At 45.7% G+C, this 24991-nt stretch overlaps 1 protein-coding gene across 1 annotated transcript in view; it reads left to right on the top strand.

The window, feature by feature from the left end:
* LOC107188921 (latrophilin Cirl-like) overlaps positions 1-20637 on the top strand; it is a 46054-nt gene extending 25417 nt beyond the window's left edge. The window contains exons 5-17 of the mRNA XM_015577319.1: positions 1561-1744; positions 2189-2367; positions 3321-3962; positions 5440-5851; positions 6000-6225; positions 6327-6492; positions 6593-6807; positions 7279-7382; positions 8762-8806; positions 10352-10520; positions 11616-11837; positions 18414-18611; positions 19840-20637. Coding sequence (XP_015432805.1) covers positions 1561-1744; positions 2189-2367; positions 3321-3962; positions 5440-5851; positions 6000-6225; positions 6327-6492; positions 6593-6807; positions 7279-7382; positions 8762-8806; positions 10352-10520; positions 11616-11837; positions 18414-18611; positions 19840-20637 — 3560 coding nt within the window. The remainder of the gene's footprint in view (positions 1-1560; positions 1745-2188; positions 2368-3320; positions 3963-5439; positions 5852-5999; positions 6226-6326; positions 6493-6592; positions 6808-7278; positions 7383-8761; positions 8807-10351; positions 10521-11615; positions 11838-18413; positions 18612-19839) is intronic.
* The last annotated feature ends 4354 nt before the right edge of the window (positions 20638-24991 follow it).

A 24991-nucleotide genomic window follows, 5' to 3' on the forward strand; every position in this document is an offset into this window, starting at 1 on the left:
GGGACAGAGCTCTAGTGTATTTTACTCGAGTCGAGGTGTAACTCCACCGACCATTCACCGTTAACACCCACCCTCCGCGATCCAGCCTAAAACCGTCGGGCGACACAATCACTTATTGGACCATAAACTGTCAATTCCCCTCGTCTCTCTGTTTGCCTTTCACGGCTCCCCAACACTTCGCCCCTGTCGTGATCGATACTCAAGAGGCTCGATAGATCGGTCTCGAGGTACCAGGCGTACATTCATGGGGGGAGTCGGATCTCTGGTTGGTAGCCCCGATACCCACGAACGAGAGAATTTCTCCGTCTCTCTCCTCCGTCTTCCCTTTCGTGCATACGACTCTCACTCTCTCATTCTCTCGCACAAAACCCGACTATCGTAACGGACATCGGCGACGTCCGGTATTTTACCTTATCGCCAACCCCTTCGGCCAATAAAGATGACCCCTATAGAGATAGTACCGCGAAATACGCGGACCATCCCGTTCAGGGATTAACTGCCGTCGCCATCTTGGGTTAAAGATCGTTTTCTCCTCTTAGGCCAGATATAGTCGCGATATCAGCCGCGAGGTAGGCTAATCTCGTCCTTTTTGGCTCGCCTCGTTCGCCGAGGCATTCGTTTTCGGGGAATATTTCTGTCGTGGGCCGATGTACCGTCACGATTACCCCCAGGGCCGCGCGAACGCCCGACATTGAAACATCGACACTAAAAGACGTCTATCCGCGCGTGTCCCGTGCGCGATACGGGAATGGATATTCTCGATATGGGGCTGAACAATCCCGAGTAATCGATCGTACGGTCACTGGAAATATATCATCCATCACTACGATTCAGTTCGCAGAAAGACCAAAAATAGAAGGAAGAATTGAAATTCGGTCTGTAAAATCAATTTTCGTATTGTCTCACTTTCAAATCTCTTGATCGAAATTAATTAAATTACCATAATACAATATTTGAAATGAAAAAAAGAAAAGAAGCAATATATGTCATAGTAATTTAATCGTCAAATACGCGATATGATTTTTCTTTGCCCGATTAATAATCCATCAACGTTTCCACCCCCCGATTAATTTCTCCTTCGATCCGACGGACCCGATGAAAAGCAAGGTTCAATCGGTCCGAGGTGAAAGACTTCTTCACCGCAACGGCTGCAATTCCACGGGAAACAAACGGACGATCACTATAGCGTCTGGCCGTGTGAGAGAGAAAGATAGAGTGAAAGCATTCCAAGGAGAATCGACGGGAGATTGATCCCCGAACCCCTCTAAGATGGTTTAAAATATCCCCGTCGTTTCAGCCGGCTGAGAGGAAGCTCGTCCACCTTCGACGAGCCCTCCCTCAAATCACTTACCTTCTTAATTATACCCGGCGTTCGAATCCGATAAGCTCGTAAACGAGGCTCTCAAGATCCTACGCGGCCACCCTAACCGTAGCCCTAACGGGCGTCTCTCTGCTTTTCGCGTCCTCGTCTTCGCCCCGCCGATCGCTTTCGACGCACCTCCCCTCCTCGCGTCTCTAGCGTTTCTCGACGTTAAAACGAGCTCGACGAAACACTTGCAGCGGCAACAACCACGACAACGTCCCGTCCGAGTCCGCCGTGGTTCGTGACTTCGCAGCCGAGCGTTTGGAGCACAGCTAAGCCGACTGTCAGGCCTCCCTCCAGGATTACGACACCCCCAGCTCAGCAGCAACCACAGCCGCCGGCGCCGTCCACACCGACACTGCCAATAACCACCACGTCAAGGTCAGTACATCGTTCGCGTCCGTCCCTAGCTGTAAATAATCTGTGAAAATCTTTTTTTTTTGTTTTTGCGAAATTTTGTATACGCGTGAAAAATGTCTCCTTGAATTTATATTACTATAGAGTTGATATAAACTTTCGAATCGAAAGGGCAATTATACTTTCTCGTCATTTCGTCATTTTTTAATAATGTTTATTCGAGTCGATTGAAGTGAAACTCGTAACATCGTGCACGTACACACGACTCTTCGAAGACCAAAAGGAAATTGTGCAGTGTCCGGCTGGCAAAGCAAACTTATAGAAAGGTTTCCTGTTAAATCGAGTTACAAGGTGCCGCATTCCCGACGGAAAAATATTTTCGTTACATCTTTGCACTCGCAGTGCCCACCCACGTGGACTCTCTATGGCACGTACTAAAAATGACGAACTTCTCTTTCCACTTTGTAGTCCGACGTCGACAAGGTCTCCGGTCGATATGGAGGTGCTCGAGGTGGACCAAGACTTAATACTTCCAGCGAATGTTCCGTCTGCGAACGGACCTGCGGTGCCTGCGATCGTTCCCGAGACAACTCAGCCCACAACGACGTCGACCCTTGCTTCTTGGAGAACGAGTCGAAGGACCACTGGTGAGTTCCTCGAGCGTTTAAATACCTTTCGTCGACCGTGTATTAAAGGTGCGTTAATTACATCGAGGATACGTCATTTACTTATAAATGCAGACTCTCTACAACCAAAAAAGAATTACATAACGGATTAATATTGAAATTAACCAACGTTAAGCTCTTTTGAAATCGATTTTACCAAAAGTTTAAAGTAGTTATCAAAGGAATTGTGAGTTTTTCTAAAAGAACATGTCGCTACGTTATTTATAAATTATGTCCACCATCGGTGAATAAATATATCGCTCTTCATTTTATTACGTACGTCATAGTATAGTAAAATATATAGTAGATAGTAGACCATAATGAACCTCGATAGATTCGCCGAAGCAAGATTTATCGAGAGCACGTTCATACTTGGTTTGAACTATCGACCAACGATTATGGTCGACGCGTTCGCTCAGTGGAGGGCTTGTCGGCTGTCAATTGCACTCGACGATCCTGCCGAAAGGGTTAACGTCCAAAGGGCAGGTGTCAGAGCTTCGAAATTTCAGCTGTCTCTGACTCGAAGGGGCCGCGGAAATACATTAAAAACGTATCGATCTGTAACCGTTAATAGAAGTGCCCAGTATCCAACCACCTTATCCTCTATCACCCCAGTTCTTACCGTTCTATCGTTCAGCACCGATCGCAATTACGCGGGTTAAAACGGTATTCGGATAGCCTCGTGTATAAATTGTATCGGGGTTGCTGGCCAGAGGAGCTTCGACTTCATTGTAACTTCGCGAACTCGTAACAATCACCGCGAAAGATTAAGACACCCTTGGGTATCCAAAATTCCATTTCACCCGACCAGATACGATGTCGCGCGTTAAGCTTCCCCACCGGGGACCGGACACTAGAATCACATTAAAGCCATGCCATTAACTAAAGCCAAGTAACGGGCCAACTAACGCTCGTAACTAACTCAAATATTCCAGTGCCCAGCACGCTCTACCCGGAGTCCAGCTCGAACGGGCAATGGTACGACTACGGCAGACAAGTGTGTCCCCCGGTGATGGCCAGGAACCTCTCGTGGAACACGACCAGAGCCGGCGACGTAGCTGTACAGAGCTGTCCAGGCGGTGCGAACGGGCTGGCACGATGGAGATGCCTAGCAAAGGGCGATTCCGCATTCTGGCATCGGGACAGTCCGGATTTGAGCGAGTGTCGATCGGTCTGGCTGACCACACTCGAGAATCGAGTGACGGAGGGCGACGTGATCCTCGGTATAAGCCGCGAGCTGTCGCAGGTGACGAACAACAGCCGTGGATTGTACGGCGGCGACATGATGATCACGACCAAGATCATGAAGAACATGGCGGAGAAAATGGCCCAGGACATCAGAACGTACCAGGACGCGAATCAACGGGAGGTGAGCGTCACGGAGTTGCTGCAAGGTGTCGTGAGGACAGGTAGTAATCTCCTGGACAAAGCGCAAATGGCATCTTGGAAGGACCTCAGTCATCAGGAGCAGATGAGAGTCGCGACCTCCTTATTGACCGGGCTGGAAGAGAACGCGTTCCTGTTGGCCGACACGCTGATGCATGAGAAAACGATCACTCATGTGGGAAGGAACATACGTAAGTATAGTTCATTCGTTGAATAATACGTATTCTATTATGGACAGTTTCGTTTCGAGACAGAGGTGAGTCCCATTTCGAATTGGACATTTCGTGTCGCTCGATGTTGGCAGAGATTGATGTTCATTGATCAAGAATTCTGTAGGCAGAAAATATAAATGAACGAAGGAACGTTGATCCTCTTATTAACTACCATTGCAATTACTCGTCGAGATTGACACAGCGTGTCTTGGTCGTATTGCACTGTTCGTTTCGAGAACTTATCCGCACAGGTATCCAGTTTATCAATTGTGTTGGATCATCTGTTGAAAAAAGAAGTAGCTCGCGATAGAGTAGCAAGTTAGCAGCTCGGACTAGCCCGTTGTACAATGGGCAACGCGAGTAATACCGTGGGTCCGACTTCAGTATTCGGTCGCATAAATCTAGATTCCTTATCTGGAGAATGCGACGCTAGTAATATCCGGCGTAGATAAAACAAAGATCCAAACCCATCGTAATTCTCTGGTACCTTCCTGGATAATGTTGTAACCCGAGCTTTGCCTCTCTCTACTCTCGGTTCCACCATTATCGCAACAAAACCTCTCCCGCAAGGAAAATTACGAGCAATTTGATTTACTTCCCGGAAGTAAGGTGGCGCGTCGTGATTGAGCCTGGAAGGGATTTATACGCCGCGGTCGAATGAAGTAGCTAGCAACATTAGATCCGCACGTGATAAATAGCATAACAGTAAAGGGCAAAAAGGATGAGGATGAGTTTGATGAGCGACAGCCGGCCGGATGCCACGTAACATAATATTGCCCCCCCCCCCTTTCCTTGGTCGTGCTCTTTCTTCCGTGCCAGCAGAAAACTCCGTGCCCATCATCGCATGCCTCGAATTTTTTCCCGTCACCAGCCGCCGCCGTCGCGTTTATGACTGATCGAACAGAATAGGTGACGCGACGAGGAAAAAATGTTGCACGCGCGGTTAGTTTTATTCTCCACCGTGGAGAGAGAGAGAGGATGAATCCACCATGTAAAATTTTATAGTTGCGGTCTTGACGAACGTCAAAGAAAGAATGGTGAATGTGAATCACACCATAAAATTCGTTCGTCTTGGCTGAACAAAAATACCGTCCTAATATCTATATTAAACATTGCTCTAACAATTTACCTTTCAATTCACTGGTACCTAATTCACTCCCCATTTTTTGTAACGCTGACATTTTGGTGAGGTTTAACACAGTATAGAGCTTAGAATTCTGAAGTCAAAATAAAAAAAAATATTTGTTTTGGTATATTTAATGTTCGGTGCCGAAGACCCTTTAAACACTCATCGATGATTTCCTGTATGCTACCGTTACAACTTCTGTCTACCGATTTTTCGTGTCTGTTAGATCAATAACTTCTTTCTTCATTCTTATAGTCAATTGTCTTGAATCGCTTCGATAGGAAACGATAATGCTGAAATTACAGTTTAATTTCCTTGTTTCGAACCTAGTGATGGAAGTTCGCGTGCTGGACGCCCGGAACATCGGCGACGATCTGGAGGTGTTCCCGACCGAGGCCGCCCAACAGAGGTGGACGGCGTCAAACGATCGGGTGGAACTGACCAGAGGCGCTTTGCTGGAGAACAGCGCGGGCGGTATTGTCCGCTTGGTCTTCATGGCCTTTGACAGACTCGAGGAGATCCTGCAGCCGCAAGCCGAGGTATCGTCCCTAGTCATGAACGACGACCCGCAACCGCTGCCGAAAAGGAACACGACCAGGCTTCTAAATAGCAAAGTGATCTCCGCGTCTTTGGGCAAAGGCAGGCATATACAGCTCAGCGAGCCCGTCAGAGTCTATTTCAAGCATTTGTCCATTGAGAACGTCACCAATCCGACATGCGTCTTCTGGGACTACATCTTGAGGTAATTTTCGTGTAACTAAGACAGTTCCTAGCTACTTAGATTCATCGAAGTGAGTGTAACAGAATCACCTTTTATACGGCTTGTCTAAGTTTCTCGAAGACGGAAATGAAAATAAGTTCTTTAGTTGACTTGTATATGCTTTTTTTAGCGCTTGGTCGGAGGAAGGTTGCCAGATACGAAAAACCAACGAGACTCACACGGTCTGCGAATGCAACCATCTTACGAACTTCGCCGTTCTCATGGACGTTCACGCCGTAAGATTGGACATCGCCCACCAAGTCGCATTACAAATCATCACCTACATCGGTTGCATCATTTCTGTCGTCTGTCTCATCCTGGCTATACTGACTTTCCAATTATTTCGCGGACTGAAGGTAACGATCTTCTTCCACTCAATACAGTTTTACCATGTATTACCATCGAACCAAGAATAACTTGATCATTGAACACCGTATTCTTTTTTGTATCGTTACAGTCGGACAGAACAACAATTCACAAGAATCTCTGCGTGTGCCTGCTGATCGCGGAAATTTTATTCGTTTGCGGAATCGGCCAAACGAATCAGAGAATTGTCTGCGGTATCGTAGCCGGTTTGCTCCACTTCTTCTTCCTCTGCGCGTTCGCCTGGATGTTCCTAGAAGGTATTCCCTCGCAATTGAATATCCATTGACACTCTAAAATCAGGAGACACCAAGTAATACGTTGGAGAACTGTCTGAACCGTTCGTCAACTTTCTTGCAGGATTCCAATTATACGTGATGCTGATCGAGGTCTTCGAAGCAGAAAAATCGAGACTTCGCTGGTACTATCTGGTCGCTTACGGTGCACCATTGCTGGTCGTGGCCATTTCTTGTATAATCGATCCTCTCAGCTACGGGACCGATCGGTACTGTTGGCTACGGGCGGATAACTACTTCATCTTCAGCTTCGTTGGGCCTGTGATACTTGTTATACTGGTACGAGTTTCTATAAATGTTCGTCCGAGTTTAGTCTGCTTTTATTAAACAGCACTTTAATCGTTTAATAATGAATTATTTAGTCATTGAAAGATATTGAACGTGTACTAGATTCCATATAAAATACTTTATATTCAAATTTTTAGTATTAAAATTTATAGTTTCGAAGAAAAGATTTTCAATATCAAAATTTTCAGTTCAGTGGTATTCTTATTGTGTTTATACAATGCGTACCGAAGAAGTTACATAAAATTATTGTTCTCTTCTCGCTGATCTTACTTATAAAAGACATAGTTTATAGAAATTTATGCAAATTAATACAATGTTCACACGACCACTAGTCGTAGTCACAAGAAATTGTTACACTTGAATTAACGATAGGAACAAGCAGATAAACGATCGTTCATTTCAGCAGCAGTTGCTCGATTAAAATGGTGAACGCTGATTAATATTCTGATTTTCTCCCATCAGGCAAACTTGGTATTCCTGTCGATGGCAATTTACATGATGTGTCGGCACGCGAACACGACGGTCGCGATGAAGAGTAAGGAGCACTCTCGTTTGGCCAGTGCAAGGTAAGCCGAGCAATTACCGGCTTGTTGTAAACGTTGTAATTCGTAAACAGTAAATCCGTATATGTATATATATCTCTATATATAAAGTGATCGATCAGAGTCCGTCCGTAAACACGTTCGAGATACGATATCCTCACGTCGAGTAGATAATCAAAGTGTTTGTTTGATGCTTTCGGTTCACGTTCGCAAGCTTTACTTGCTTAAAGAGATCTCCCCGAAAGATGATCTTATTGTCACGCATCATTTTTGGCGGCCATGCTGAGTTCTTTTTTTTGTTTCGTTATTTGTCTCTGTTCAGTACCTGTGTTGGAATGATCGCAGATTTCGTTCGTTCGACACACCACTTGTATTGCTGTAAATCTTAGGTATTCAATATATCATATATGTATATACGACTACATATATATCTGGACCCCAGAACCAAAGTGTATTAAGTCACATTTTCCAAACTTTGGAACCGTGTGGTTCAAAATTCTCTCGATGTCTAGAAATGGTGAACATTACATTAAATTCCCTATGTGATAAATTTTATATTGTTTGGCTCGAGACAAGATACGGACTTAATATCGTTTTTACACTATTATAAACAGAACTACACTACTTGAAACGAAATAATTTTTAACATTGGAAAGATTGAAAAATTTGATACAAGAAACATGGAAAATGTCAGTTTCTTAAAAAAGTAGATTTAATATACTCTGGCTCTGGGGTCCAGATACATATATGTATACATATATGTATATATATGTTTATAATTTTGACGACACTCGTTGATTCGCGATCGAAACCGAGGAGAGATTATTAAAACCGAGGAGAGATTATATTAAAAGCCATCTCACAGTCCAGCTTCAATTAGGGACGTACAAGTAATGATAATACATAATTTCTTACACGTTTCTGTCGATTTAAATCAAGCGAACAGAACTATGTCAAATTGAATAGATATAGTTAATTAACGACACGGTATTAACTTGGTAAATCTCCGTATAGAAATATCGGTGATGGTAGTTCAATTTTGTCTGCAAACTCGACTCGAATTATTATCAGGGCTGGCTTCATCGTAACTATTCGTGAGGCATCTTCTTTGTCTGTGTTTCATTCTTCAATCAATACACTTATAATTAAAACTGTTTTTGTATGTTGATTACACTAACGCCAGAAACACCAGTGCGTAGTAATACGGATCGAGTGTTGCACCATAACGAACAAATAAAAAAAACTGTTTTTTGTTTTTCTTTTTTTTTTTAAATAATCAATTAATTAATGGTGCCGGAACAATCACCTAACTTTGCTGTCTTGTTTCATTTTTGTATTAAATCTTCTACCCACTTCTGTCTACACTGTTCTACATTCTTCTGCATGGCGTGGTTGGTTGGTAGTGGAAAGGAAGAGAATGCTCTTCCCAACAAATTGCAAGCGCACTTGTAAGATATTTACCATTATTTATTATTACTCAATTCTCGTTCCATCATTAATCATCATTAACGTTTCGCACACATGTCGTTCTCACACGTGCCTTTATGATTTTCTCACCCTATTTCTTTAGTTCACATTCACGCACACACAAACACACCCACACAGTATACGTATTTATATCTTACGTTTGTCACATTCGATCTAACGATCATTGTCTCGATTTTTTTGACACATGTGAATGTAGAACGTAGTTAGTAGCAAACGTGTCGTCGTGATGAACACAAACAAGCACACACACGCAGAATCATTGAACGATTATCGGATCGATCGTGCTACTCACTGGAATCGCAATTATCGTTTTTTCTTCCATTCTGTGCCAGTCGCCTATTCCCCGCCCGTTGTTGCGTACGAGAGCCTGAGTAACGTTGTTGTTTGCAATTACCGCTGCTTTGCGTGGCGAATGATGTTCTTCGTGGTGGAACGCTTCGCAGAGCACACGTGCCGCCCGATCGATGGATCTTCCCTTTGCTCCTTGGTTTCACTCGCGTTCACGCCTTTCCTTTGAGTACACACGACCGATTCGTTCCGCATGCCGTAATATTATCCTTAGTTTTTCGGGTGTAACACGCCTGATTTGAGATAGTAGCCTAGAATACGCGAGATTAGAAGTGAAACGAAAACCCTGTGCCTCTCCCACTTGTGGTAGCTTGTGTACGATCCCTCGGTCCCCATTGGAATCCCGATCCTTCCTATCCTCGTGGTAGTACATACTACTATGTAGTCGTGTAATCGTTTAGACAGAACGAAAAAGAAAACGAACTCCTACCGTTTCCCCGAACGAGACGAAACAAAAAGGCCCAAAAAGAAAGAAACGTACGGGAGTTGTGCTGTACGTGTGTGCGATGCTTACAGGAGCCTAAACCCTCGGCTTCTTAGTCTCTCTTTTTCTCTCTCTCTCTCTCTCTCTCTCTCTCTCTCTCTCTCTCTCTCTCTCTCTCACGATAACATTTAACGATACTAATGCTTTCGGTGGAACGTGTCTCACCGACACCCCCCCAGTGCACAACACGCGTAGAAACGAGCAACATTACTAAGGTAGCGTACTTACACACGTTTAAGGTTCTCGCGGACTCGCTCGAAATGTTGCGTGCAGTTCCAGGGCGCCTTAACAACACCGTTCTGATAATCTTCCGTGTTCCCGCCGTTCCATTTCGATAAGGAACGTGACAAATGTAGCATTGGAATTATTAGAATTAAAGTCACACCGTCATCGATCATTTGGTACGTTAACCTTAATACCACGTGACTCGGGGATTCCTTTACTCTTTACTCGCGTGTGCGTTTTTTTTTTTCCTTTCTTTCTCTACCTATATATTTTTTTCATTTCTCTTCCCTTCTCTAGCGCCCGCAGTCCACCGTCCTCCGTATCGATCCACCGAAATATTCATATATTCATTCACGATCCTTTAAGCATCGCCACGTTACGATCAATACCGCGGTAAGGCATACTTTTTTAAGTTGCGTGATTAATTGATAATCTGTTTCCGACGCAGGGCATGGCTGAGAGGCGCAATCGTCCTGGTCTTTCTGTTGGGACTCACATGGACGTTCGGGCTCCTCTACTTGAACCAAGAGTCCGTCGTGATGGCGTACATCTTCACCATACTGAATAGTCTGCAGGGGCTGTTTATCTTTGTGTTCCATTGCGTACAGAACGAGAAGGTAAGGGAATACGTCGGGGTCCAAACGTCTACGTTACTTTAAGACCACCCTGAAATCGCGAACTAATCACGAACGGTCGTGAATCGTTTGCTAAGTACTGTAAAGAGTTTGTTGTTAATTACGATGATGTCACGTGATCTCTTTCTTTAGTTTACTCGAGAGTACGATATTACTATACGCATGTAAGTCTCGCGATTCTCTGTTTAAGTTCACCGTTAAAGTTCGAATCGATGACGCTATGAAATAGAAGATAACGGAAGATAGAGAATCAATTGTCGAGCAGGCAGCATTTTATACATATATATATATATATATATAAAGATTGTAAAACTGTTTCTATCGTAAGTTAATGATACGTTACTTAATCACGAGTCAAGCATCTTTGTAACATAAGAATTCCATGCAGTGTGTATCAAAGCGGATTCTTCATTATTATTATTATTATAAGTGCGAGTAATTCTTAGGCAAGAGGATCTCACCCGTGAATGGGATCACATGTTACCACCGTCTCGTATAAACAGTATCACACAATGAAAAAAAAAAAGAAACAAACATATTGAATGACAAACAGAACGATGTCTCGAATAAAGTGCTGTGGCAATCCAACAATCGCCCACGTTTATTCGACGTATCATCCGAGGGATTATCCTTGTAACTCTGATTTGCAGTTCATCGACCCTCTTTCGTTTCGTTTTAATCACCACGAAACCGTGTTTACACTTTGGTTGCCACCGCATTATGCACCGCTCTTTTCCTAATTTCGCTGTAAATTCGGCACGGAAACGCTTCGTAAATATTCCGTTGATCGTTCCTTGTCTTCGAGTTCTCCAATTGCCATAAAATCATACACGTTTCCTCGGCAAAAAAAAAAATACCTACCCGGTCCCGAGGACTTTTTTTTCCTTTTTTATGTTCACCTCTACATATCTTGACGTATTCTTTTTTTTTATTTATCATGCGTCAAACGACGAGAAAAAAAACGGAATAGAAAAGAAAAAGGATAGAACAAAACACGCGTTCGCACTTTACCTTGGTTCTTTGTGCACCGTTAAAAAAACGTTTCGTTCGGGGGGTGGGTTTGCTTTGCAATTCCAGGTGAGAAAGGAGTACAGGAAGTTCGTGCGCCGCCATTCGTGGCTGCCCAAGTGCCTGAGGTGCTCGAAGACGGTGACCGGAAGCTCGGGCGGCTCCTCCGGCACCAGCGGCGGTGCTGCCGGCGCGAACGGCGGCAAGGACTTTTCGTCGCACAACACCTCGTCGAACCCGTCGGCGCCTACCACGGACAGCTCGGGATTGTCGCCGCATACCGCCTCCAATGTGGGTACAACACCGACCACCACGTCACCGCCGAACAATCACAACAACCTGACCGCCGCCTGTAACAATACGAATCTTTCGATAAACGTGAACCTGAACAATTTGTCGCTGAGGTCGCCGGTCGGGGCACACCAGATGCACATGATGGCACCTAGCAACCACAATAGGCATCCCGCTCAGCAAGGTATCCGATAGCCGCTTCTACACCAAACCGAGAAACGTATTTTTGTGATCGTACGACAGTTCTCGAGTCACACGGGCCTTTTATATATTTCGCGATAGGGAGGGGGTTGGGAGGGGTCGAACAAACCTTGAATACGACCGAAATACACATGATGGGGGGAGGGGTACTTTCATTACGGCGGAGGGACGAATTAAAAATAGGTCTCTCTCTCTCTCTCACTGTCCCGTTTGTCTGTCTCCCACTTGCACTTTAACTGGATAGTTCTCTCTCGTCTTCTCGCAAACGCTCTCTTGTATTAATCTCTTCCGGTTCTCCCTCCCCACCACTAGGTCTATCGCTTGTTTCTGCCAGTAACGCAAGTATGATTAATGGTACTGGAATTAATAACACACTCCCTCTATCGCCGCTCTGTCGCTCATTCCAAGAACGCCGACCTGCCCTCCTGAGTTGATAACCCGCCCGGGAGGTTCTTGCACCTTTATCGGGGCGAATTCCTACGTCCGGCGATGCAACCAAGGGCCTCTTTCTCTCTCTCTCTCTCTCTCTCTCTCTCTCTCTCTCTCTCTACGCTGCACGATCATCTACGGAGATCAAGAGGAATGGTTTCCTACTCATGTGTCTCCTTCTGTTTTTCACTTCAACGATGCACCGCGACGGTTTCAGAACGCCTTGCGTAAGAGACATCGACAGACTTTCTCGCGTCTTCTCATCCTCTGTTCTCCTGTTGAATTCTTCTGAATTCGGCGTAGAATCCAATTATCCGAACACTGTCGGGATAATATCGTAACAGACGACTGATTTCCGTAAATTGAGAGTCGACTTAGACACGCTTCAGTAGAATCCCCACGTAGACACCGCAGGACTTTTTGAAACGCCCCGTGGCATCCGAGTTAAGCGTTCTTTACCACTGTTAAAAACGCCACCCCTAGGCTCTCTTCTTCCGTTTTGTATAATATGCTAATTTCGACCGCATAACCCCCTTTCGTATTCGTGGTATGGGCGGCTCTTCTTTCTTTTCTCGTTCTCTTCTTCTTTTTTTTTTTAATGTGTTACCCCAAGTCTGTTCCAGGATATATTGCGAAGTGGGTGTGTCTTCGACCCCCTTCTAGTCGAGGGTGATTCGTTTCGAATCGTCGTTGCGTAACGCACGAAAGTGGCGCGTGCCTGAACACATACACACACATACTTTTTTAACGTCACCCGGGAATCGCTTCGCCGCCTTGAAAACGCTGGCTCCGTGGAGCCGGGGGACGAGCTAAAAAGGCATTTAACGAACCGTTCGGACTCTTTAAATCCTGTCGCGTTCACATGTGGAGAGAGTGTTTAGAGGGGAAGAGAGATAGGGATGAGAGACAGACAGAGTGATAGGGGTAGAGGTTTGGAGGGGGGGTAGGGAGAGAGAGAAACACGCACAGGGAAATAGAAACAAGTAAATGGAGAAAGGACAGGGAGAGAGAGAGAGCGAGAGAGAGAGAAGATATTATTAAACATGTTTATATCGCTGTTGCGTGGAACAAACAGCGATACCACATGGTTGTAGATGAAACGATAACTACGAGTCGCGGTGTACCGTTGCATTTCCACGGGAAATATTTATTGCCAATTGTCGGTTTATTTTATCGGATTTAGCACAACAGCGATTACTAAACTCGTCCCGCGCTCAGCGACTGGAAATGACGAATGACGGCGAATGACAATTATATAATTGCATCGGGTCTCCTTGTTTTTCTGTTTCTTTTTATACGGTTCACGAATTTACTGGATTTCCGCCAGTGAATTCGCCCAATTTCAGGGATGGTATCGTAGTTGTCCGACACAGACGATCCTCCACGTATAATTGTCAATCGAGAATTCGATCGTGTTTTCCACACTTTTTTTCTCTCTCTCTTTCTCTCTTTCTGTCTCTCTTTGTCCCGGAGAAATTCGCTCGGTTCTTCGAGGAAACGTTGAATGCCGTACGAGCACGACGAAAGAAACAGTTCGTCGCGGTGAACATCGATCTACGGATCCTCGAGCACCAGCCGAAACATACAAAAGCACGTTCTCTCGCTCGTATCTGCACACCTTTTGTAAAACACGCGAACGTACTATTTGCAAGATCTTCTACTAACAAAATGGTGATTTTCGTGCTTCTTATCTGGCTCTGGGTTTGGTGTAACGCGGTTGCTGGCTACTTTGTACCCTGTTCCCTTCCATCATCCCCCCAAAACCACCCTCCCCCCCTATACACCCTATTCACCGAAGTATTCTTTTATTGCGATGTCCCTGGCGGACTGCGCGCCCGTGTATCGCGCGGTTCGCCATTCATTTCAGATGTTCCGGATCGTTAATGAAACGCTTCGACGTGGCACACGCACGAGAGACGTAACGAATCCGTAACATCGATGATTTACAATCGGCTTCGCAGCTGCGCCTCTGACGGCCACTACCACCCCATCCGACACTTTCACCCATTTCTGCCCACTGGCTGCCTGACTTTTGCAAATTGCGATCGCAACGCAAAATCTGCATACACATTAATACGACTAAATCGACGATAAAGATCGTTACGTGCACGCGATCATGCATTTGCAACACTAATCGTAAAGGAGCATGTTCTTCGTGTCTTGACGACGAAGAAGAATCTCTAGAGAATGGTTCGTAATTCATACGCTGTGTAATAATGCTTGAAACGAGCTAAATGCATAAATACGCTTTATTATGTTCAATAGAAAATTGTATGAACCTTTTTTTATTCAGATATACAGGGTGAGTCAATAAAGAACTACTATCTATAATAACTTGTTACCCATTAATTGTATCAGAAAACGTTTTTATGAATTATATAGCACTTTAAGGGACGCATCGGATAGAAGCAATTTGATTTTTCTTATATCTTATTTGTTTTTGCGATATTGAGGTGATCTTGAGTTTTTTGAAAGTCAGCGTATCTTGTTTTTAATACCACGTTGTTATTGATGGAACTGACTTTGACAAAAATTAAGGTCACCTTGATATCCTCAAAAACAAATAATAATTCATAAAAACGTTTTGTGATAGAACCAATAGGTAATGAATTATTTTAGACAGTAGCTTTTATTGACTCGCCCTCCTGTATATTTCCAGTTTGTACAGGCTGTCGAAAAATTTATCGTGTAACTAGCTGAGTACCATACAATCTTCTGCAATTAACGTTCCACCATACAGTTTTGTACGGCATCTCTGGAATCTGTCGCGTATGTACCTACACAAGAAACAAAAAAAGTCACCAGCAGCCCCTGCTGCGAGGCCTGAACCAGGGGAGTGTTCCTACATTCCGATCCGCAACATCTGCTCTAGCAAGTTAGTCATGGCTTCCACGGAAACCTGTTCGTCGCTTATCGAATCCTTTTTTTTTTTTTATGTCTCGCGGCACCAACGCGTGAGCCGACCGGTAACGCAATTACACGGCGAATATATATATATATTTAAACAAACTTCCATGGACCACGAAGAAAGTATATATGTGTATATACGTTCCGAAAGATTCGTAATGTACGAGCGAATGTTGTTTCACCGGACGTGGGCAGAATGCGATTACACAGTCGCACGTTGCACAGGCCTTATATCGTTGTTAGAAAATTCATAAACTTACAATTAAAGGTTGACGAGTCCCGTACTATCGAATTCTGCCCACGCGGAAAGATACTTTTAAGCCGCCCGCCCACAGCCGAGCGGTCGTTCGATCGAAGAACTTGACTCGCTTTAATTTATTCGTGACTTCGCTAGATTCCCTCCCGCGCCGACTAATCGTCGCTCTTCAATCGAACGCTTCGGTCCAGGCCCTCAACTCCGAAAAGAAAAGAAAAGAATACTTTTTTTCAACATCGGTCATTTAACCCCCCCGTAAGACAGTGGTGAAATTGTCGGGGCTGAAGAAAAAACAAAATCACCGCGAACCAATCCCTGCCACGTCTCTCTCACACCTCCTTCGCAGCACACACACACACACACACAACATACGCGGGTACGCACGATGGTCACTTTTGCTCGACACACACACACGTACTCCTTTTTCTCCTATTTTTTTTTTTGCTCTACCCTCGTACCGTGAGTTTCGCTAATTAAAACCAGGTGCACATTCGCGCGATGGGAGACGCGAACGTTGCGGGGTAACACGGATCACGTAAGCCTCTAAGGGCCGGTTCAGACGTACGCGTTCGCGGCAGTTTGATGTTTCGAGCAGATCACAGATATTCGTATGAAACGGTTCACACGAGACGGAACTTTTTCAACGATTATTAGCCGGCCGTGTTTACGTTCGTCGCGACCAGGGGTTTAAATTGATATACTTTCTAAAAATTCGGGTTTTCTCGGCCTCCTGTCTAGGTACAACCCCTGAACATTTTGACTGCTACGTCATCCAAATGTAGATGACACGTAGATTGCAAAGAAGCAGGATTATTTAAATACCGTTACATACTTATTGTATAAAATTAATGTCACGGTATAATTTAAAACAATACCAAGAGCCTCTATTAACTAAATACATACATTTCCGACGACATATGGCTTAAAAACCGAAATCAAGTCTGTCTGGTTACATATGGATTATTTTACTGTGGCAGTCAACGAGTTGAAAATCGAAATGACGCGTGTCTGACTACGTACGTCCTTTTCCACTGTGGAAGTCGACGTGTTAGCGGTCCAGTCCGTTCTTGGAAGGACCAGCTTCGGTATCGCGTTATTTCGTCCATAGAACATTCATAAAACGTTCAAATCCCCGTGGATTTTCTAATTAGCGAACGCAAGATAAAAAAGACTACCGATAATAACGATTTCGCCGTCGTGGTACAAATTATATTTACGTCCCCCTGGAAACGGTCCCCTCGACAACGGTCAATATCATGCCTGTTTCTTCGCGAACGTGAACGACCCTGGTCCCAGGCACGGTTGTACGTCAACGCCGCGCAAACGAGCAACCGGCCCGGTTCTCGCCTCGTTACAAGAGTACAGTAAGAAAAACGAAAAATAAAAATAAGGAAGACTCGTTTTCCCTCGCGCCACGATCTCGCGTGTCGCGTCTCACCTTGCTTTCCGCCGTCTTATTACCGCCACGGTAAGAAAGAAAAAAAAAATTGATAATCGCGGACACGGCGGAACGAAACATTCCTGAATGAGATCCACGATCGAGGCAGGATGCCCTCGTATCGTCTGATTTTAGAATCTTGTCGTATCAATTCTAATGGGAACCACTTAATGACGATCGGGGAAGAGCCGTAAAACTACGCGAATGCCGCTCTGTGATTTCGCGACGCGTTCTCGTTAAACTCGAGAGATTCGAAATAATAATGAGTTGTTGCGTTACGAGGACTGGATGATTCCCAAGATTATCTTCCTCCTTGGATCGGGAAAAAAATAACGAATCTCGATGTCATCACAAGGAAAACGAGAAAAAACTTGGCTGATCGCGCCAACCGGAAGTCTGTTCGTAGACCTCGCGTGACTCGTCCCAGTACAATCCGGAAAACTGGGTGCAATCACGTACCGTTTCGCGCGTCGGGACAAAAACACACGGACACACGGGTGTACTTGGTGGGCCCAAGGTGTGCGTGCTGACGTCGCGTATCTCAGCCTGTTACGTCGTAGATTCGCCCTGTGTACGAGTTAAATCCGCCACCGCTTCCGGCGAGGATCGCAACTCCGCGAGATATTGTCGGATTTGCCGGGCTCCGTATCTCCCGTGTCCGTGACGGTTCCGAAGGGGTTGCTGGAACGAAGGGAGGAGGGACGACGGGTACTCGACTTGAAACTGTGTCACACGAAATCCCGGTAATTCGTTCCTCGCGACTGAAATCCGTGCGCATAACTCCCTCGTTTCGTGGATTAACAAAAATTTGGCCGAAATTGAAAGTACCATTTTTGTAAGGCTCCGACTACTTTTCAATCGTACCGGGATTTGAGACATCGATGATGCAAGGTGAATGATATATATGGCTTTCGTGAGATTCGTGTAACCCTTTGTTTACTGGGCTCGGCGGAAGATTTCGATAGAGCCAATCAACCGGCTGAGTTTTCACCTAACTGTTTTGTACTCGTAAGTAAATATTACACACATTTACGCTCTAAATCCCCACGTGTGTATACGACGACTAAAAAGATCGTTTCGTTTTTCCATTACCGTTCGGATGTATAATTCGACAATTAATCCGTTATAGAAAGAACACGATCAGTCGTATCTTCCAAAACACTTCGAGTGTGTTCCACTCTACACACGTGGAATCGTAGCATAAACCTTCCACAGAACACTCGGCGAAGCCCTCGATTCACACGTATTTATACACCAAAACTCGCTTCCATTTTCCTTTTCCCACACAACGAATCAGTAAACGAAGGGTTAAAAGGAAACGGCGAATGGTGTTCGATTTTTACAGTACCTGGCGTCCGGTCGAAGCTGGGCGATAGTCGATAGGCAACCAACAGTAACAGTGCCAAGTGAATCCTCTCCAACAGAGGCTCACATCGTGGCCACCCTGCCGTACGCCCGTCACGCCTTCTTACCCTCAGCTCCCAATATCCCCAAATCTGCCACCGCCACTTGGGGCCACCTTAACAAAAACCTCATGTGGAAGGTAACTAACTCACCGCAAGCTAACGCTCGCCTAAAAAATACACGCTCGCTCGCTCGTTTCGTACTTGTACTCGAACGAACATTGCATCTGTCATTCTACTTCTTGTTCACGACGTTTCTTTACCTATTCACTGCATGGTGTGCCGTGTTTTTGGTCGTTTACCGTAATATCACTTGTTTTTTTTTTCTTTTTTCGTATTTAACCAGCACCTAGATCACACAATCTTGCACACTTAAAGGGAACCACTCCTCGACGGTTCGACGGGTAATACCCGACCGCTTCCGGAAAAGCATGGAGGTGTGGGGAATAATGTTCCCGACGAGAAATGTTTCCCCTCCTATCCTTTCTCACGTCGTTCGTTTTCGGTCGCCGCGAACTTTCGTTCGGAATTTATCGACGTGGAATTGCGAGAAAGACTGTGTGTTTTTTTCTCCCCCTTCCTCCCCTTCCCCCTATTTCGTCGCGTCGATATCGATGAAATTCAAGAGAGTTCGTACGGCTTGCGATTGCGACGACGATCCTGAAGTTTCCTCTCACGAACACAGAAAAATATCAAGACGGATGGACGTATTTTCTTTACCTGTCTGTACGCGTAGTTCTTTTTGTCTGCGTGTGTGTGTGCGCGCGTGTTTAATTTACATTCGGTAGAATGAAGAATGAAAACGATTATAGTACTTGTACATATCATACAGCACGTAAGGAATTTTTTGTCCCGCTCATCCTTTTTCGACCATGCATGCGAGCTCGTGAATTATTAGTGAAACGTTCTCGAGCAAAACCGAGGAAAACATCCTCGTTGCTCTCCTCATTCGATTCATCGATGCCGTGAAAACGAAGATCTTGCGTTTCGAAGTCTCGAATAATTAACGTGGATTACTATAAACAAATATTCATATTCTGTAAAAATAGAAATTGCAAAGATCAACGTTCACGTCATCTCGACCCACACCTACCCTTCGGATACCAAACATCACACGACTTATAGTAAATCATCGATGAGTGTTCGAAGACTCCTCGGCTCTAAGTGTTCAGACGTCATCCCTACCACTGGGGTCCCCCATGAAACCAATCGAGCGTCCAGTAGTGAGGATAACGTCAGAACCCTCAGTTCCTAGATGCCTTCGAACACTCATCGATGATTTACTGTATTTTCTATTCCTCATGAACCTCCCCCATCGGTCTATCCGCCGAGAATCAAATGACTGAACCAAATCTATCTGTCCCACAGAACATTTCTTTTAAATCGTATTCCCGCGACTCTGGACACGGCGGATCCGAACAGGAGGACTCACCGAGGACGCACAACACCTTGACGCTGGGTCACTCGGGCCGGAATCGTGGGGCCCGAGTAATGAACGAGAACAACGAGATCAGCGGCACCAGGACCACCGGGGGCGGTAGGAGAGTCGCGATGCCCTACAATCACACCTACACGGAGATCATCGACGGTCGGGCCAACGGTCCGGTGCATCATCAGCTGCACGGTCATCACGTGCATCTTCCACGAGGGCTGGCAAACGAGGACGATCCGGTTTACGAGGAGATCGAACGGGCTGGTGTCGGCGGGGTCGGTGGCGTCGGTGGCGGCGAGATTCAAGTCTCGGACATGTCCGACGAGGATGGTAGGAGGCAGAGCGACATGAGCAGACAATCCTCGAGGAGTTACGGTGATCACAGGCCGTTGATACCGTACTCACCGGCCACGGATCGAAATCTGGTGCATTACGGGCAAACTTTGACGGACCGTGGCGGCGGTGGGAACCTTCACTACGACCCATCCGAGTACAGTCCCGCGGTGGAGAGGACCCTAAACGCTTGCTGGGAGAAACTGCGCAAGCAACAGGCCAGGTTCGAGCGGGGCGAGCTGCCCCGTCTTCCCGTCACCTACGGTATACCGCCCCAGCAGGATCACACGCGAACGGTCGCGGTCCTGGACGGTCAAACGGTCGTCTGCCATCTCCAGCCGCAGACAGACAACATGTACACCGGCCGCGGTATGCCGCCGCCATCCTACAGCGAGTGTTAGGGCACGGCTACGATCGCAGGAACATGTCGTCCTCTTGGTCTTCCTGCACGAGGACGACCGATTCGCAGCTCCCCGCTGAGGCACCAGTTCACACCTGGATCCAGCGTTGACGGATCATGGTGGCGGGTCCTTGCCACGAACCCAGACGGTTCCTCGTGATCCCATCGGACGACGACGACGTGTGGTTCGTTCCTGATGAAGTCCACCACCCATTCCGAAGCAACCGCGATGCGTCCACAGACCAGCGTCCGCTTGTCCATTGGGTGGACGATCAACATGCGTTTTTAGCTCAAACGTAAACGCGGCTGGCCGACGATGCCGCGTTTTCTAGCCATAACCGATTAACGCCAGCAGGGGGGGGGCGGGTCCGCCTGACGACCGGCCCTCTTCTATTTTTTGTTTCCGTTTCTGTTAATACTTCGTGGGTGGCAACGGGGAATCGCGTGGCCGCCAATCGCGGAGTACCGACCACCAACCGGACGTGTCACGTCCTCGTGTTGGCCGTGCGAGTGTGTGTGTGTATGTGTGAACCGCTGGGAATCGAATTCCGTTGCGATAGAACTAATACGACGGACACCATTTCTCGTTTCGTGTGAATCGTCGTCGATGACGTCGAGGCGTGTTGTTTTGCGAGATCGACTAACAGTAACGAGTGTCTCCGCGGCGGGAAATGATAAAACGTGACGATGTCCGCTTTATCGTTAGGTCGAAAGGCGTATCAAGGGATCGATGCGTTTTGTGAATACGGAGATCGCGTTCGTATCTCGCAACTACGAGGCAAAAGCCGAGGTTATCTTCCTCGTAATATTCGGCGACGATCTTGTTTTTGTTTCTTTTTTCGTTCGTCGTGTCTCCGCGAAGCTGCTCGTCCCTCGTGCGTGTCGTAATCAGAGGAGCTCGATATCGTCGATGCTGGCCCCCTTCGTTTCCTTTAACGAGAAAGCGTGTCTCGCGGTTTTGTCTCGCGATCGTAACGAGAATCTGTTCAGAGATCGAGAGAGAGAGTATGCATCGTGGACGAGAAGCAGAAATCAGTTAGACATATCGACGTCGATGGAGATGTTTCGACGGACGCGTGTGCGTTGTGTGTGCGTGTGTGTGGAACGTTTCCTCGTTAACGGTGTCGACGTGCATTCGATCTTGATCCCCGACGGGAAATCGGTGACGACTCGATAAAGGGATTTAGCTTGTGTCTACTTTTGCGAACTCTGTCTCCGCGGCGTTTACCGATGAAATCCGCCGTAAATCGCTGTTTCTCCCCCTCCCCGAGACGTAGAGAAAAAAAATCAAGTAATTACTTAATCGCAATATCGCATTATAAATTTAGTGATCGCATCGTAGATAGGTGTACACCCCCGATGTGGAGCATTCGCGACACGTGTGTGTACGGTGAAGAGGTTTTTTGCTCGGACGGGTAAAAGACAATTCGCGGGATAAATCCTCAAGTTCCGTAGAAGCAAAAGGGAACGTGCCCATTCCGCGAGTCTCGGCGAACGAGGAAGAAAAACGAGATTTCCTTGCGCAAGAATGAAAAATCGAAAATTAACAGAGCTAAGAATACCTTTATCGGTCGTCTCAGCCAGCTCCTCATTGTACATTGCTTTGGAACGTTACGTTTTAGTCCCAGAATGTTATTTTTATAAATAAAAAATTATATATATAAATGTATATGTATGTATACAGTAACGGTATTATATATATATATGTATGTATAAAAAAAGTAATTCGACAAGAGGTTAAGTTGCGAATGGGGGAGAATTGTACGAAGCAGGTATAAATATATAAATATATATATATATATATATATATAATACATAGTGATACAAAGCGATTTTCCGAGCGACGTGGAAAAAGCGAAAAACAACTTAGTCACTGTTTTTTACTATTTTTTAAAAAACAAAATGGTATATGTCGTAATACCGCGTAATCTAATGCGTAACTAAGGGAACCCGCGCGCTATTTATTTTTTATCAACCCCGTGAGTGTTATCTAATGTATAATTAGCGGTCGTGCTCGTGGAACGACGATCGAGAGGGCTGCGGGATCGTTCCGACAACATATCGGATTCCGTGGATCCGCCCGACCGGCGGTCTCGATGGTCGAGTCCCCGGTGCCGAGATTCTGTGCTTGCAAAGAAGACCTTTTTCGTCGACGAGTGGATAAGAAGAACCGTATAAGACGGACGAATATCGAGCGATCGAGAAACGACTTCTAAAGCTCGGTATTCACCCCGAACCGATACGAAACGGAGATAAAGACACCGTTGGTTTTGTTTTATCTAGGTAACGAGCATCGAACACTGTATTTTCTTAGCCGCGTTAAAAATTTTATTTTCTCACCGAGAACCGATTCCGCGAGCGAAGGAACATGCCAAATTCTCCTGAGACGCTAAAAACGCCAGAATTCAATGAACGTACAGCGATGCTACCGAAGTTACTCGGTCGTTTTGGTGCTTTTTCGGTACGTCAAGGTTCGTCGACGAATGACGGCACCGATGTATGTCGATAAGAATTTTCTTGACTGTTCAGAAGTTTGTCCGGAACACAACAAAAAAACCGAGAGAGATACTTGGTCATTCGTAATTTTGAAATATCTACGGGATAAGATTGAACGAGTGATTTTCGAAGCATCGTTGCAACCTACTGTTAATTCGCAGGCGGCGATTTCAGCGCGTACAGTTTTTAATTTATTCCACTCTGCTCAGCCGGGCCCGGCCGTGATCTTTCTCTCTACGGCGAACCGTACGTTAAGACGAACTAACTCTATAGGCGAATTATAAAAACTAGCGATAAATCAGCGTTAAAGGTACCACACAGCTATAATTACAAGCATTGCGGGCCGTTTATCCGCCGTATCGTCCGAAACGAGAAATTTTGCTCATTCTCTGGCGTCCGCGACAGAACATACACACAACCGTTCCGCGGTATCCTGGTTTCTCGCAGGCCCTTCGCACACAACCGTGACACCGTGAGAGGAACAACAGCCCGAAACCGTGTGTCCGTACTAGGAACGACGAGAGATCGTATATACGTATCGGTTTCGTGAGGCCACGAAGAATTCAGCCGTCTTGTTTCGTGCATCCGTAGATCGAGACCACCGTATAATATTTTTTTACCGGATCGTCGCGTACCCGTCACGGTGGGGATCGAATTATTATATAATCCCGGGAGAAACCTTCTTTTGTAATATTTTTCCATTCTTCCACTTGTAGACATTCCTTTGTTGCCATTCAGTGAGCCACTCGCGGATACGCTTCTGTGTCGATTAAAAGAAACTCACGGAGGACCACGAAGCATCAAACGAAAGATACTCGATGTGCGCAAAAAAAAAAACGAACGGGAACGTAATCTCCGGGTGAGAGTGTTTGTTGACAAATTTTTTTTTGCCAAATGGTTGTCTCAGACGTTCTAATCTCTCGGACGCAAAGTGGAGCCGTGCCATTCGATATCTAAAATCCTCGAGTTTACGAGACACACCAACGCGGTACGCGACGACGATGACGTCCCGTTTTTTTTTTTTAAACGTTTTAAGATTTCAATTGTTCGACACGTGCTAATTGCGTGATCATCGAGAATCACCAACGGCGCAAGTTCCAGCGACCATTTAACTAGCGTTTTTGTTCGAGGCCGCGTACGCGAGAGCCACAGCCAGTCGTGTATATGAATCTTTTGTAACCGAGCGAAAGGTCTTGCCGCGCGAAACGACTACTGCCAGATATACATATATACATATAATCGTAAATGTGCAGCCACATTCCATCCGTTCGATTTATCGTGATCGAAAGAGACGAGGGGCGATTAAAGTGTACGGGGGCCGAGTAAACGGGGGACAACACTTGGGAGGGCGCTGTGCCCGGTAATGAATAGAGAAGCGACCGATTTACGATTTGCATATCCTTTTCCGTTTATTTCCTGTTCTTTTTTTTTATTTCCTTTGCATCTATAACGGCGTAACCGGCGGGCCATTGATGAAAAAGAAGACACAAATAGACACACAAACACATACACACTCTGCTGCGGTGTACAACGCATTAGGCTCGAAATTGCAAAAAAGAAACATTCTCCGAGAACGATATTTCGCGATACACGATTTGTATATTCGTGCACAGTGTTCAGCGTGCAATCATCTCCGTGTATACTCGATATTTAAATATAATTCAAGGTGATACAAAATTCCGTCGTGATCTTATAGTTTCTTGATATTCGTACAAAAAACCAGCGAAAGTTGACACAATCACGTTGAGCCTGATAACTTGTACACCTCTGTACGGTCACGTCTCTTGAAGGTTTGTTGCGTGTGAAAGGAGAAAAGGAGAGAGAGAGAGAGAGAGAGATAGCGTATATCGTCGGAAAAC

This window comes from Dufourea novaeangliae, unplaced genomic scaffold (genome assembly GCF_001272555.1).
Source record: "Dufourea novaeangliae isolate 0120121106 unplaced genomic scaffold, ASM127255v1 scaffold125, whole genome shotgun sequence".
Classification (NCBI taxonomy): Eukaryota; Metazoa; Arthropoda; class Insecta; order Hymenoptera; family Halictidae; genus Dufourea; species Dufourea novaeangliae.